This window comes from Aotus nancymaae, unplaced genomic scaffold (assembly GCF_030222135.1).
Source record: "Aotus nancymaae isolate 86718 unplaced genomic scaffold, 86718_ANA_hifiasm-v0.15.2.pri h1tg000057l, whole genome shotgun sequence".
Taxonomy (NCBI): domain Eukaryota; kingdom Metazoa; phylum Chordata; class Mammalia; order Primates; family Aotidae; genus Aotus; species Aotus nancymaae.
Window position 1 is genome coordinate 26,816,174 of NW_026988471.1, and position 16,479 is coordinate 26,832,652.

General features: G+C 39.1%; 1 protein-coding gene across 4 annotated transcripts in view; it reads right to left on the reverse strand.

The window, feature by feature from the left end:
• Positions 1-16,479, reverse strand: part of RBKS (ribokinase) — a 115,442-nt gene that overhangs the window by 56,309 nt on the left and 42,654 nt on the right. For 3 of the 4 annotated variants that reach the window (XM_012475385.3, XM_012475382.3, XM_012475386.3), the window contains exons 3-5: positions 15,184-15,247; positions 14,191-14,253; positions 9,462-9,626 (exon numbers count right to left, since the gene is read on the reverse strand). In XM_012475385.3, the coding sequence (XP_012330808.1) occupies positions 9,462-9,626; positions 14,191-14,253; positions 15,184-15,247 (292 nt within the window). Of the gene's footprint in view, positions 1-9,461; positions 9,627-14,190; positions 14,254-15,183; positions 15,248-15,594; positions 15,663-16,479 lie in introns of all 4 variants that reach the window. The other variant, XM_012475383.2, reaches the window with a different exon arrangement.

Consider the following 16,479-nt stretch of genomic DNA (forward strand, 5'->3'; position numbering starts at 1 on the left):
TCAGTTTTCATGATAGCCTGGTACCAATTCCTTATTTCTGTTTTCTCTACTTTGTACTTTACAACATTTCAGCTTCCAAGAAAAACAGCAATATTACAGTCAACATGATTATAGAGTTAAGGCAAAGGCAACAAGAACATCAGAGAAAAGCAAAAATGCTGTGGCATGAAAGGACATGTGTGAATGTGAACAGGGTGGTGGGCATTTTTGTGGGTTACTTTAAGTGCTTAGTTTCAAGGCTAGTTCATAAATCCATTTTCCAGGGAAGAAAAAGAGCTGATAGAAGAGAAACAATGAAGAGTTGAGAATGTTCCTGGTGGGAATAGTAAGCACGAATATCATGTGCATATGCATATTTTGTACACCTATGTATGCCTCCCAAATATATCACAATCACTCCTGCAACATATGCACTTACACAAAAGCTAACATTCTTGGCTTCTGTGAGCAATCTGGAAATATAAAAAAAAAAAAGATTGAGAAAGGAGGGGGAATTCAATCAGAGGCTGGTGCTAGCTCAGACTGAGAGCCTATAAGAGAAGGATAGATGGGAAGAGCAGACACAGGGAAATGAATATATCACGGCCATTTTTCAGAGGGAGGAAAGTGAGGTTCAGAAAGATGAAGTCATATGTCTAAGGTCATACACTGGACACAGTTAAGCTGGACCCCTACTCAGGGGTCCTCTGGGTTTAAGTTCAGGGTTTAGTCCACTCTAAAAAAAGTGGTCTCTCTAGGCTAGGACTCTTGTCCACAGCAACACACACCCCAATGTCAATTAACAATATTTTAAAACACCCTTTGGTTTGGAACTTGTAATATGTGATGCATATGTCACCCAAGTTGGAATATGTAATATGATACATGTATACACATATGATATATATATTTGTGTGCATGTGTGTAGATATATATACACATATATATTTCAAGTCTTTAGAAATGACATTCATAGGAAGCTTCCTCTTTGTTATAGCACTTATTCACTTGAGTACTCAATTAGATTGGTTAGTCTTTTCTCAACCCAGGTCCACGGACATGAGTGTTAAGTAGTCTCATCGACTATAGACCCACAGTGTAAAATTCTCTAGCTGCAGTTCTCAGCAGTGGCTTACAAACTTGGGTGCATATCAACATCACTAGGAGAGCTTGTTAAAATGCATAATTTCTAGGACTGACCTCAAACCCACTGACTTAGAATCTCTAGGGGTAGGATCAGGGAATCTGCATGTTCATAAGTTCTCCAGGTGGCTCTTACACAGCCAGCTGGGCACTAATCCATTCCACATTCCTGGGAAGAAGCTAATCAGCACGTGGCTAATGGAAACCATCTGCTACTTCAGCCTGGTGAGGACATTTAGTCTACTTCTGCACCTTCTTTGGTCTTACCTAAAATTTTGATTCAGTCAGTGGGTCTTGTCCAGCATAGGCTAACACTATTCCCACATTTTTGTTATTTTAGAATCCAGAATGTTCACCCACAGAAATTCTATGGTATATTTTTGGCTGCTCAGATTTTTGTATAGAGTTATTGTGCAGCTTAAATTAGAAAACAGATGTAAAAGCCCAGTGTACACTCTAAAGTGCTGTACAAATGTAAAGGATTATTACTGTTATTATATTGTCCTTTACACATAGCCCAACACCCCTGCCTGTCTACCCATCTCTTCTGTCTTCTTCTGGAGTTTTTAGCCTGGCAACAGTATCACTCATTGGTTCTCTCACTTCTCAGTGGTCTTAGAGATGTCAGTTACACATAAAGGATCTCATTGTCCAGTATTCTAACACACTCACTTAAACTTTTTAGGTTTTCAGGACAATATATCATTCCCAATGTTCCTCAAGCATTAAATGGAAACAACTGCTCGCCTAGTGTGATCCTCAAATCTACATTCATCAGCATTTGAGCACAGGTTAGAGCAAGCTACCAGTGTGGAACAACATGGTAGGAGCCATTCTTTTTTTTTTAATTTTTATTTGTATTTATTGTACTTTAGGTTCTGGGGTACATGTGCAGATCATGCAGGTGGAGCCATTCTTAAAAGATCAATTTTTTCCTGATCCTGCAATTCCTTTTCTAAACCCATCCTACAGAAATCATAGGCATGCAAAGATGATATACAATGTTGTTTGTACAGCTCTTGTTTGCAACAGGAAACACAAAAAGAAACCTACACATTTATCAAAGGGGATTAGTTTAAAACATTATGACATAAGCTGGGCTTGGTGGCTCATGCCTGTAATCCCAGCACTTTGAGAAGCTGAAGCGGGTGGATCACCTGAGGTCAGGAGTTCAAGACCAGCCTGACCAACATTGTAAAACCCCATCTCCACTAAAAATACAAACATTAAGCTGGGTGCAGTGGCTCACGCCTGTAATCCCAGCACTTTGGGAGGCTGAGGCGGGTGGATCACGAGGTCAACAGATCGAGACCATCCTGGTCAACATGGTGAAACCCCGTCTCTACTAAAAACACAAAAAATTAGCTGGGCATGGTGGTGCGTGCCTGTAATCCCAGCTACTCAGGAGGCTGAAGCAGGAGAATTGCCTGAACCCAGGAGGTGGAGGTTGTGGTGAGCCGAGATTGTGCCTCCAGCCTGGGTAACAAGAGCGAAACTCCGTCTCAAAAAAAAAAAAAAAAAAAAAAAAAAAACATTAGCTGGGTGTGGTGGTGTATGCCTGTAATCCCAGCTGCTCTGGAGGCTGAGGCAGGAGGATTGCTTGAACCTGGGAGGCAGAGGCTGCAGTGAGCCAAGACTGTGCCACTGCACTCCAGCCTGAGCAACAAGGGCAAAACTGTAACATACATGTCTGATGTAACACACTACAGCTGTTAAAAAGAATAACAGCTTTGTCAGAGAAAGAGTTTGTCAGAGAAAGAGTTATATAATTTATTTATAAACGAACAAGGCACTTTTGTACTGCCCACCCACTCCACCCACTCTACCCACCTTTTTTGAGATGGCTCTGTCGCCCAGTCTAGAGTGTAGTGGCACAATCTCAGCTCACTGCAACCTCCACCTCCCAGACTTAAGTGATCCCTGCCCACCAGCTTCCCAAGTAGCTAGAACTACATGTGCCTGTCACCATGCCTGGCCAATTTCTTTCCCTCCCCTCCCCTCCCCTCCCCTGCCCCCCTTCTCTCTCTCTCTTTTTCTTTCTTTCTTTTTGTTTTTTTTTTGGAGGTTTGGTCATGTTGCCCAGGCTGTTCTTGAATTCCTGGGCTCAGTGATCCTCACACCTTGGCCTCCCAAAGTGCTAAGATTACAGGAGTGAGCCACTGTGCCCAGCCTACCCTCCCTTTTTAAAAAGAACAAATAACAAACATACATAACTATATGTATATTTACATTTTCACACTTACATAGAAGAAAAGAATGTCAGAGAGGTTACTCACTAAATTAATGAGCTACAGATTAAGTGCTGCATGCAAAGACATCACTCTTAAAACATATAGTATCTTACATCAAAAAACAGGTATACTATGAATGAAATGATATAACATCTGAGTTTTGCTTCAACATAATCCAAGGTGGCAGTGCGGGGTAGGGAGCCATGAGGCAGGATACAGATAAAACAAGATTGGCCATGTGTAATAAAAACAAGCAGTGGGGAAGACTCGCTATTCAATAAACGATGCTGGGATAACTGGCTAGCCATATGCAGAAGAATGAAACTAGACCCTTATCTTTCACCATATACAAAAATTAACTCAAGATGAATTAAATATTTAAATGTAAGACCCTGAACTATAAAAATCCTAGAAGAAAGCTTAGAAAATACCCTTCTTGACACTGGCATTAGCAAGGAATTTTTGGCTAAGTCCCTCAAAGCAACTGTAACAAAACCAAAAATTGACAAGTGGGACTGAATTAAACTAAAGAGCTTCTCGACAGCAAAAGAAATGATCAAATACAGTAAATAGAAAACCTATAGAATGGGAGAAAATATTTGCAAACTATGCATCTGACAAAGGTCTAATATGCAGAATCTATAAGGAACTTACACAAATCAACAAGCAAAAACAAATAACCCCATTAAAAAATGGGCAAAGAACATGAACAGACATTTCTCAAAAGAAGACACATGAGTTGTCAACAAACATATGAAAAGCTACTCATCATTTCACTCATCATTAGAGAAATGCAAATTAAACTGTAATGAAATACCATCTCACATTGGTCAAAACAGCTATTAGTAAAAAGTCAAAAAACAACAGATGCTGTTGAGGCTGCAGAGAATGTAACTTAGTTCAGCTACTGTAGAAAGCAGTTCGGAGACTGATTCTCAAGTAACTTAAAATAGAGCTACCATTCAACCCAGCAATCCTATGCCTGGGTACACACCCAAATGAAAACAGATCATTATACCAAAAAGAAACATGCACTTGTATGTTCATCACCATGCTAGTCACAATAGCAAGGACATGGAATCAACTGAGGTGTCCATCAATGGTGGACTGGATAAAGAAAATGTGGCACATATACACCATGGAATACTATATAGCCATAAAAAAGAATGAAATCATGTCCTTGGCAGCAACATGGATGGGGCTGGAGGCCATAATCCTAAGCAAACTAACACAGGAACAGAAAACCAAATAGTGCATGTATTCAGTTATACGTGGGAGCAAAATATTGCACATACGTGGACAGAAAGACGAGAACAACAGACACTACAGAGTACTGGAGTGGGAAGGGGCACAGCTTGAAGAGCTGCTTCTTGGGTACTATGCTCCCTACCTGGGCACGATATTCCTATGTAACAAATCTGCATATGAAGGCCCAGCACGGTGGCTCACACCTGTAATCTTAGTACCTTTGGGGGCTGAGGCAGGTGGATCATCTGAGGTAAGGAGTTCAAGATCAGCCTTGTCAATATGGTGAAGCGCTGTGTCTTTTAAAAACACAAAAATTAGCTGGGTGTGGTGGTGCATGCCTGTAATCCCAGCTACTTGGGAGGCTGAGGCACAAGAATCACTTGAAACTGGGAGGTGGAGGCTGCAGTGAGCCAAGATTGTACCACTGCACTCCAGCCTGGGCAGGCAGAGTGAGACTCTGCCTCAGAAAAACAAACAAAAACAAAACAAAAACAAGTCTGCACGTGTACCCCCGTATCTAAAATAAAAGATGGAATTTAAAAGAAGAAAAAAAAAACTGCCACGTGTTGGTAACTGTTGAAGCTAAATGATAGTATATATGGATTTAGCATACTATTCTCTGTATGTCCACATATAGTTGAAATTTTCCATAATAAAAACAAATTTTAAGGAAAAAATTACATTAAAATTTAAGTCTCAATTGCTAGAATAAGGAATTCTATAATTTTATTGTAAAAACTGTTTAAGAATCAATCTTAGTTGCCTGTACTTTACTGAGGGACAGCATTATTCAATAGTAACAGGATACATAGGCTTAGAGCCTGACTAGTAACTAAATTTAGGGGAAAAGTGTAAATGCCATTCTTCTCAGTTTGTGCTACCACAAATGAGCATAAATATTCCACCATGACGAAAGAAATATGAATTAGTAGATGTAGTTAAGCAAAGAAGAATGCAAATCTGTAACAGACAAGGTGGAAAACATGATGTCATCCTGGGAGCAGGCAGAGCTAGAGAGCACAGAATGTACCACAAAGTAACTTGGAGTTGAGAGGTGACTGGCAGCACCCAACAGTAATTATTATTAATTACAATGTCAGATGGACTAAACTCTTAGTTATCTTAACTGCATGTTAATAGATAGCACAATAATGTCAGTAAGGAACTGGTGAGGCCCGGAGGAGCAGTTGTATAGGTTAAAAGGCAGGAAAATGAGGCAGAAGCTCTTTATGGTGTTGCCATGGAGGGCAGGGGCTGGACAGTTAGGAAGGCCCTAATAATTAGCTCAAAGAAAACAGGGAAGAAAATCACTCTAAATGAAGACACTGTGAGAATACTGGGATACTAAAAATACTGTCTTTGCTGAACATTACTTCAGAGGCTCTTTTCTGTGACTTGAGCAGCAAAAACACTCAAAACTTGGGCTATGTGCTGGACAATGTCATTGTGAAAGTCCAGATGGCCAGAAAAGAAGTTTTGTTTGCCAAAGGCAGAAGGACTAAAGTGGCATTAAAAGATATTTTGTATCATACTTAGAATTTAACTTTGACAATTTTACAATCTCAATTATTTATCATTGCTCATGTACTGTTCCATTTGTTTGGAAATGGATATAAAGACCAGAACCAACATGCATAATTTCATCACAAGCAGCTGCAGCACTGGCTCTTCAGTGGGCCTACCTCCTAGCATCGTGGCCTGGTGAGGATGGGGGCTATACAGGGCTACTGATTTTTGGTGTTGTAGCTGCTATGTCTTTAAAATCAATGCTTTCATTTTGATAGAGAGTTTTGAGACAGTATATTCAAAGATCTTTTCCTCTAGATTATCCTAACTGCTTTATTAGTATAATCTAGTTATACAAATGTGTTTAATTCAAAATTCACTAGTTGTAAGCAGTAAAAATGCAACCGTGATAATAAACCCATAGACGATGATGACGATGATGACTTTATCATCTTTCTTGAAGATGGAATAATGCTGATCAGTATATACGCAGCTTCCTGGGGCAAAGGGTAGGGTGCTCAGTGTTCAAGAGCTCATTAAGCTCTGCCCACTCTGCTCTGGGATCAGTCCAAAGTGACATGAAAGAACTCTGAGAGCTCTCAGCCCAATTCTGGTTTCACAGAAGAAGAAACTGACGTCCAGAGAGAGGAACTGACTTACTTGACTGAGATACCCCATTTGCTGATTGATTACAAATTTAAAGCCATACTTCATGATTCCCAACTCAATGCTCTCCTTTCATTATACCACTCTTCTTGCATATGAGAATGATGATGCATCTCACACATACACACACACACACACAGATACACACACACAGACACACACACACTCACACAGACCCTCCTCATGGAATAGAATCTAAGCTGCATCTGCCTAGTATCTACCAAAAGGGACCAGCTACTTGGCCAGAGAAAGCCACCTGACTGGAGGAGTTCTGAACAGATGAGTGTGTGTGCTTGTGTGCATGTGTGTGCTTGTGTGTATGTGTGTGTGTGTGTTTTCTATTGGGGTCACAGTGCTGAAAATACTTTAGAGCCTCTTCTGTTTCTTGAGCAGGAAAAACACACAAAGCTTAGGACATGTGCTGGACAGTGTTAACACTTACGGACTTTACTTTTCTAGAGATACTCTTCATAAAGGCTCAGTTTGCTGTAATCAATGGGTTGTGGGAGTTTAAAGAGTGGTCTAGGAGACAGAACTTGGGTCTTAGAGTCTGAAATCCTGGTTTCCTCAACTTAAAGTGTGACACTGGCTGAACAAATTACTTAACCTCTCAGTCTCGGTCTTCTCACCTTTAATCTGAGAGAACAATGCCTGCCATATCTTTCACATGAGGCTTTTCTGAGGATAAAATGTGTAAGCTGTAATGTACATGTAAATGCATGGTATTACTATTTGTGATATTATTATATAAGAACATTCATACAGAATTAATACCTAGGTATGCTGGCTCTTAGTGAAAGTGTGAAGTAGGCCAAGTGGTCTGTGGCCCACCGTCACCTACCCACCTTCCTGCTGCCCCAGGTCCTCCAGCTCCCAACTGGAAGAGCTGCATGGTAGGGGATGGAGGAAGCCTTTCTGGACCCCACCCAATGACAGCCCCAGGGTAGGCTGCCTGCCCATCGGGATTACTCTAGTCTCACCTGTGAAAGGTTAGATCCTCAACTGTGGCTGCTGTACCTTTCTCTCCTCCACAAGCTGGGTAGATAACAGGCAACTAGACTAGGACAGAGGAAACAGTGATCTCTGAGCAGCAAGGGATAGTAAGAAAAAAAGAGAAGTTACACAAGAATATGCTTTGATCTATACAAAGAAAGACAAGAGCAGGAGCAGGGTGGCACACTGTATTCACATCACTCGGCTGAGATGAGCACAGTGTAGAGAATGCGTACCATAAGCATTAGACTTTACTGTGACACTCTGAGAAAATGTAACCAAATGGATTTTGGCTTAGAATTCTTTCTGACAGCTTCAAGTCCATTAAAAATACACTAAATGTCAGTGAAAATTTACCACAGCATGTTGTTTTGCCAAGAGGAAAATTTGTTAAATCAGGACGAACATTTAGAAATTCTCCACAAAATCATTTCAGTGACTTATTTTCCATTTATTTCTATGTAGAACACTATACACTTTGGGAGAAATCACTTATATAAACACACACACACACACACACACACACACACACTGTTCCTTTTCTTTTTAGTTTTGTATCTTGAGAAAAAGTCAATGTGGTTCTCTATTTTTTTTTAAAAAATCACAATTATTGCCACAATATCAAGAAGTCCTCACGTTAGAGTGGCTACTATTTTGATTTTTTTCACCAAATGATGCTTGATCAGGATATTATCCTAATTTTAATTTAAAGAGAGTAGTAGATGGAAGAGAAAACATTGGGATTTACCAACATGTACTACACCATGCTTGCCATCGTATTTTATTCCATCCTTAGAACGATTCTGCAGATAAGAGTATTTCTATATGCATTTTACTAACAAGGCTCAGAAAAATCAGGTAATTCTGCTAGGACCATGAGGCTGACAAGGGACAGAAATAGGATTCTAATTCAGAAGATGCTTTCACCACTAGTCAGTGGTAAAAATGAAGCAAAGAAATTATCTGGATTTTTAAAAAGTCTGTTATTTGCTGGAGGCGAGAGAAGAGGAGTGAATGGGAGAACAGATGAATCAAGATTAGCTACAGGTTGATAACTGTGGAAGCTGGGTGATAGATTCCATCGTACAATTCTGCCTGCTTCTGTAGGTTTGAAAGTTTTCAAAATCAAAGGTCAAACAAAAGAGGCAATGTCAATGGACACTGATAACACAGAAAATATTACATATAAATAATCTTTGTTGTTTATTGAAAAGATGATAAAGTTTTACAAAAAGGAGAAAAAAACTATCTTCACTTCCTATAGATGCCTATCAAAAAGTAACTGGGCTGCCCCAGTTACTTTTGTATGTATGTATGTATGTATGTCTGTATGAATTTGTATGTACACCATGCAGCTTAACCTCTGCTTCTCAAAGTAGAAAACATTTCACCACCTAAAGTTAAAGTGTACCTTGAACAAGGGGCTGCTTCAGGGATTCTAACTCTGTACCACTTCTGCCAACTACATTGAAGAGTTATATTGAGGGATCTCGGAAATGCTACTCATTTTTTTTTTTTACCCTGTTTGTAGGTTTTTCTAACATTATCAAGAACCACAAGACTGTGAATCTAACAGATGGAAGGAAGAATATTTTACTACAGAAAGAGTATTGCTTTGCTTAACTTAAAAGGTTAACTTTAATTAAGACAGCGATAAAAGCTTTCATAGAAAGAATGACAAATATGTATAATTACCTCCACTCCTGTGGGCCATTGTTAGGGCTTCCAAAGAAGTTGCTGGAGTTATTTCGAGCTGGCAGACCATGACTTTGGCTCTGCTAATGATATTGGCGGCTGCCCTCAGGTCCTCCGTATTCAAAAGTAAATTTGCTCCAGCCACTATGACGATGATATTCTGGCCTATAAGGAAATTCCACCTATTTATATTAAAACTAAACTCTATTCCACCTATTTATATTAAAACTAAACAAGCAATGACATTCTGCAGTGTTATTAATACAATCACCCTTGTAAAGTCATTATACAAAATGTGTTGTATGAATTTTAACATTTCTAGGTTATTCAGCTTGAATTCTGAGTTCCAAACGTAACTTTTATATCTCTGTAAGACTCACATTATTCTGATCACCTTAAGTAAAATCTTAAAAAGATTTTCCCAATATTCTTATATACAAAGAATATTAGTTGAGAAATAACATACAACATACTTTAAAAAGAATTTTTTTTTTTTTGAGATGGAGTTTCAGTTTTGTTGCCCAGGCTAGAGTGCAATGGCACAATCTTGGCTCACTGTAACCTCTGCCTCCTGGGTCCAAGCAACTCTCCTGCCTCAGCTACCTAAATAGCTGGGATTACGGGCATGTGCCACCATGCCCAGATAATTTTGTACTTTTAGTAGAGATGGGGTTTCTGCATGTTGGTCAAGCTGGTCTCAAACTCCCAACCTCAGGTGATCCACCCATCTTGGCCTCCCAAAGTGCTGGGATTATAGGTGTGAGCCATTGCGCTCAGCCAAAAATGTCTTTTGTGGAAAATATCTGGTATATGTATGTGGTAACAGTTCTGAATCCTAAATGACAGATGCCACAGAGATGAATATAAATAGGAATAAACTTGTATGACACTGCAGTATGCAAGCAGTTCATGTGTGTATCCTATGGTATTCTGAAAAGTGATTCTGTCAATCAAAACACATTTTAAATATCTAACAGAAAATTGTATCAGATACAGAAGAGAGGGGATATCTGGCCTATACTGTAATGAACCAAACAGAAACAGAACTAAGGAATCTGATATATATATATATATATATATACACAAACACATACACACACACACACACACACACACACACACACACATATTTTTTAGATGGAGTCTCGCTCTGTCGCCCAGGCTGGTGTGCAGTGGCGCAATCTCAGCTCACTGTAACCTCTGCCTCTCAGGTTCAAGCAATTCTCTTGCCTCAGCCTCCCGAGTAGCTCCATCACATCCAGCTAATTTTTTTTATTTTTTTAGTAGAGATGGGATTTCACCGTGTTGCCCAGGCTGGTTGCAAACTCCTGAGCTCAGGCAATCCGCCCACCTAGGCCTCCCAAAGTGCTGGGATTACAGGTGTGAGTCACTGCGTCTGGCCCTGATATATTCTTATTACTTGGGCCCGCTGTCTATAATCCCACCTAAATGAGAGAGGGGTGGTGGTGCATTTCCTCTGTAAGGTGAACTCTTAAGAGCTGTGCTGCCCAATATGGCAGTCATGAGCACAAGCCACACATGGCCACTGAACACCTGAAATGTGGCTAGTCCTGGCTGGGCACAGTGGCTCATACCTACAATTTCCAGCACTTTGGGAGGCCAAGGTGGGCAGATTACTTGAGGTCAGGAATTCGAGACCAGCCTGGTCAAATGGTGAAAATCCATCTCTACTAAAATTACAAAAATTAGCCAGGCATGATGGTATGCACCTGTAGTCCCAGCTACTGGGGAGGCTGAGACATGAGAATCACTTGAACCTGGGAGGTGGACGTAGCACTGACCTGAAATCACATCACTGCTCTCCAGCCTGGGCAAGAATGAGTAAGACTCTGTCTCAAGAAAAAAGAAAGAAATGTGGCTAGTCCAAACTGAGGTGTGCTTTAAGTAAACTACAAATGGATTTCAAAGACAGTGCAAAGGAAATAAGGTATAAGGTATAATATCCATTAATTCTTAACATTTTTAAAATTAAAAAAAAAATAAGATAAATTTTGGAGTCTCGCTCTGTTGCTGGAGTACAGTAGCATGATTGGCTCACTGTAGCCTCCGCCTCCCAGGTTCAAGCAACTCTCCCACCTCAGCCTCCCAAGTAGCTGGAATTGCAGGGGTACGCCATCAGGCTTGGCTATTTTTTTTTTTTTTTTGCATTTTTAGTAGAGACGGGATTTCACTATGTTGCCCAGGCTGATCCTGAACTCCTGACCTCAGGTGATCCACCTACCTCGGCCTCCCAAAGTACTAGAATTACAGGTGTGAGCCACCATGCCTGGCCAAGATAAATTTTTGATTATACACTAAAATGATAATATTTTGGACATACTGGGTTAAATATATTGCCTAAGTTAAATTTACCTGTTTCTTTTTACTTTAAAAAATATGGCTACTAGACAATTTAAAATTCCACATGTGGCTTGCATTTTATTTTATATATATATATATATTATTGCACTTTAGGTTTGCATTTTATTTTTATTGGACAACACTGATATGGAGGAATGAGTTGTAGCAGGCATTTTCTGTGCTCCAGGTTGCTCGTGCTGATGTTGTATATACATGACCTAAAATCACCTCTCAACACAGAACAAATTCTATTCTCTCATCTTACCACAGATGTGTTTGTTGGCCATGAGGAAGACTTAATAAAGTGAGGATAGTTCAGCATAAACCTAACCTCAGTCCTGGAAAAATTCAAAGAACCACTTGCTGAAAGACAGCATCTCTCCTTCAGTGACCTCATTCTCTGTTGGAGTCAACTGCTGCTTCCATGTTGCTGTCTCCCAGATCCAAATTTTTGGACTGGCCTTAGCTGCTGAGCAATAAGCCCAAGACTATAGCTGTCTGATGGACAATGCCATATGGCTAGCTTGTTCATGCTTCAAATTTAACTTATCAAAACTAAACTCACTACTTCATCTTGCAAACTTGCTCCTTTGTTTAAAGGAGCTGATTGTCCCATCTCTATGTATTTGTCCTAATTCTTCTATTACTACCTATAGTCTTGAGGGCATTACCGTATATGTTAAACAAGGCAAGGTCTACCAAAGTAGACACTCAGCACACACTATTACATTATATCTTTGCATGGAAAATGCAGATTTTGATTCACAGATAAGAAAGAGAACTTGAGGATATTCCTAGAACAACAACAACAACAACAACAACAACAACAACAACAACAAAAAGAGGTTTAAGACAAGGAATGAGCTGTTCTTGGCAGGAATAATTACTTAAAATGTAGCTTAAATGAACACAGGCTTTCTACAGTTAGAATGAAAACTTTTATCTACCACCTCTAGGTGAAATATATTATGATTGCAACTTGCAATCACTAAAGTTGAGTTAAAAATATGTGAGAAATGATCTTGCAACACTGCATTATAAATAAAAGACACATTGTGACAAATCCTAATTTAACACAATGCACACTGTCCACAACACATGAGGTTCTGTCCAAGGTGCCCCATGAAATGCTTGGTCCTTCTGAATATTGATTCTGATTTTTAAAATATCTTATGTAGGTGTTTTTATAATTAAAACAGTTGGCAGAAATTATGAAAACCTGACTTGAATGTTGTTATTATATATATATATATATATATATTTTTTTTTTTTTTTTTTTTTTTGAGACAGAGTCTTGCTCTGTCGCCCAGGCTGGAGTGTAGTCGCACGATCTTGGCTCACTGCAACATCTGCCTCCCGAGTTCAAGCGATTCTCCTACCTCAGCCTCCTGAGTAGCTGAGATTACAAGCATGTGCCACCAGGCTTGGCTAATTGTATCTTTAGTAGATACAATTGGCTAATTTTTGTATCTTTAGTAGAGGTAGGGTTTCTTCATGTTGAACTGGTTGGTCTTGAACTCCTCCTGACCTCAAATAATCCACCTGTCTTGGCCCCTCAAAGTCCTGGGATTACAGGCATGAGCTACCGCACCCAGCCATTGTTTTCATTCATTCATTTGCTCACTCATTCATTTATTTAGTTACAGTCAAGGTCTCACTCTGTCATGCAGGCTGAAGTGCAGTGGTGGGACTGTGGCTCACTGCAGCCTTGAACTCCCGGCCTCAAGTGATCCTTCTACCTTGGCTTCTCAAAGCATTGGCATTACAGGTGTGAGCCACTGTGCCAGGCCCAATTACTATTTTAAAAGAGAAATGTTTCAACTATGGCAAAGCCTTGTGGCAGACTTAGTTGTATATATAGACTTTTGAGATTTGATTGCTGTTGAAAGAGCAGGCAAAATTGAACACTAACGATAAGTTGGATGTAATTAGTTGCTGCCATTTGCTCAGAACATATTCTATAAATATGACTCATCAAACTTTTCTTTGCACCTATTTACATTTATTTACCTAGGATAACTGAAATGACAGATGAATGCTTGACTGCTTTTAGAGACAAATGTCAATTAAAAGTTTACATGAAGGGTAATGTGGACATTAGGGCATATACATATTATTTTGAGGCAACTTCATATATAGTGGGTAGACAGTTTTGAAAATTGTCTGAAAATTGATCTGAATGATCAATGTGAGAAGTATAAATAAAAGGAAACACATTTATATTTGGATTGGAAAAAGTATGTTTTAGGCCTTGGAGTGGTGGGTATAGTAAGAGGTCCATAGGATCATGGTAAAAATTGACGCTTCCGATCTAGCTCTGGAAATAAACTGTCTTATGAAATGACACTCCAATATGCAAAACACCTACCTTCATTATTGACAATTATAGAAGCAGTTCCTGTAGCAGCATCTTTAGTCTGATATGTAAATTCTGAAAGAAAAAAGAAAATTACAATCACATGTATACAGATTGGCATGGATAATTTATTTTAACAATTACAATACAACACTAATACTTGGAAAAACTTTTTAACCTTTAACCATCTGGAATGATTAAAAAAATAAGTAATAAGTGCTAATTTATACCCATCATTTATACAAGAAAAATAGACAGCTTTATATTTAGTTGCACCTTTTCTCTGCATTAGTAACAACCTACCAAACTGCTTCTACTTTCAATTCCAATTATTCATAATTGTATACATATGCATTTTTCTAGACCAACACATGTACATTCTTCATTGAAAGGAATGTCAGAGTTGAGATAAAAAGTAAAGGTCAAACCTATAAAATGAACTTGTCTGATTATTTTCATTCTCATAAGCTTGGTATTTCACCAAGAATCAAGGTCTGGCATATAAACAGAAATGCTGACCAGGCAGCCTTTGGTAGCAGCAAAGAGCCCTGAACTGGAGTCAGAAGATCTTCATTCTAGTCCTGGCTGTAGCTCCAACCAACTGTGTGTTTTTGGAAAAATCACAGAACATCTCTGGGCTTCAGTTTTCTCTTCTGTGAAATAATGGTATCAGCCGCTATGGCTTCTAATGATTGTTTCCAGCTATAACGTTCAATGACTTTTCTTAAAACATCTTTTGTGAATGCAGCACCTTTTTCTCCTTGTCATTTGTTACATATCCATGAGATAAAGGTTTGTAAATTCCTATAATTTTATTCCCATCTGGAGGAATGTACATGGAAGAATCAACCAAAGGACATTAAAGCAAGAATGGACAAACCTGTACATAAAAATTCTCTGGCCAACAGGGGAAGGTCTACTAATTCTCTAGATTCAATTTTTCACATCACAAAATCACAGAAAAAAAGCTATAAACACTAACTTTAAAAAAGATGGGAATTTTACCTGTAGAAATATCATTCTGTTTTAAGTTTTCTATATAATCATTGCCAAAAGAATCTCTGCCAACCTGTAACAAAGAAATAATGAATATTAAATCTTTTATAGTTAGTAAAATGCTACAATGTAGTTTTTAGAATACTTAGCATTTTAAAAGGGCATATCTGCACAGTACTTTATAAACATTAACTAATTAATCTTCTTAATATAAGATGCTAGACTTGATTGCAGCCCACAGAATTGTTATATAATAATGTTTCACTTATGGCCTATTTAAAATGTGAAGTACTTAATGAATGTCACTCATTAAGTCATTTTCATTTTAAGCTGTTCATGTGATAATTCCCACGGAGATGGAGTTGTCTACCATCTTCAACCCTCAATATTTATAAAGAATCTTAGCTGTTTGTACTTAACTGTAAATATGAGCATCCTTGTCATGACTTGCCTGATGTTCCAGAATCTTCTTATCTTCTCCTTTGACACTGACAGGTGGGGGCAAAGACAAGGAAATTTCAAAGGCCCTAGCTAACTTGGGTAACTTGATATAATGGAGTTCTGTTTTTGCATCCTAGCATCTATTCTGTTAAAGGTATTTCAATTTTTCCTTTGGGCACCCATTTCTCTCCCATTCTATAGATGTGATAAGGTTGAACAAGGGACCCAGGCCTGATTAAAAAGTGTGTTTCTTGTAGTCCCTGCTACTTGGGAGGCTGAAGCAGGAGAATCACTTGAACCGGGGAGGTGGAGGTGCAGTGAGTTGAGGTTGTGCCCCTGCACTCCAGCCTGGGCAACAGAGCAAGACTCCATCTCAAAAAAAAAAAAAAAAAGTGTCTCATCACAAAAAGGGTGTCTTACCACCCTGGTCACAGTGATGGGTTCATGAAAGGGCATGTGACCTAAATTAGTCCAATAAGACTCAATCCTGGGACTTTTCTTGAAACTACCAGGGAAGACAAGTTTTCTTCCCAGTAAGATTGCTGGCTGTAAAATAATGTAAGCCTGCAGCTACTGGGGCTCACCACGTGGAGACAGCTAGAAAGAAAATAGAGACACATAATAGAAAGCAGGAGGATGGCAGACACAAACAGACACAGACTCCTAATGGACCTCTAAGCCTCTGAAACCAGCTCTACCATTGGGCTTTTCAGTTATATGAAGCAATGCATTCTTTTTTAAACATTTATTTATTTATTTATTTTTGCTTAAGCTATTTTGAATTGGGTGTCTACTGTCTATTACTTAAAAAGTCCTGACTAGCTTCAGGCTGGGCACAGTGACTCACACCTGTAATCCCAGCAC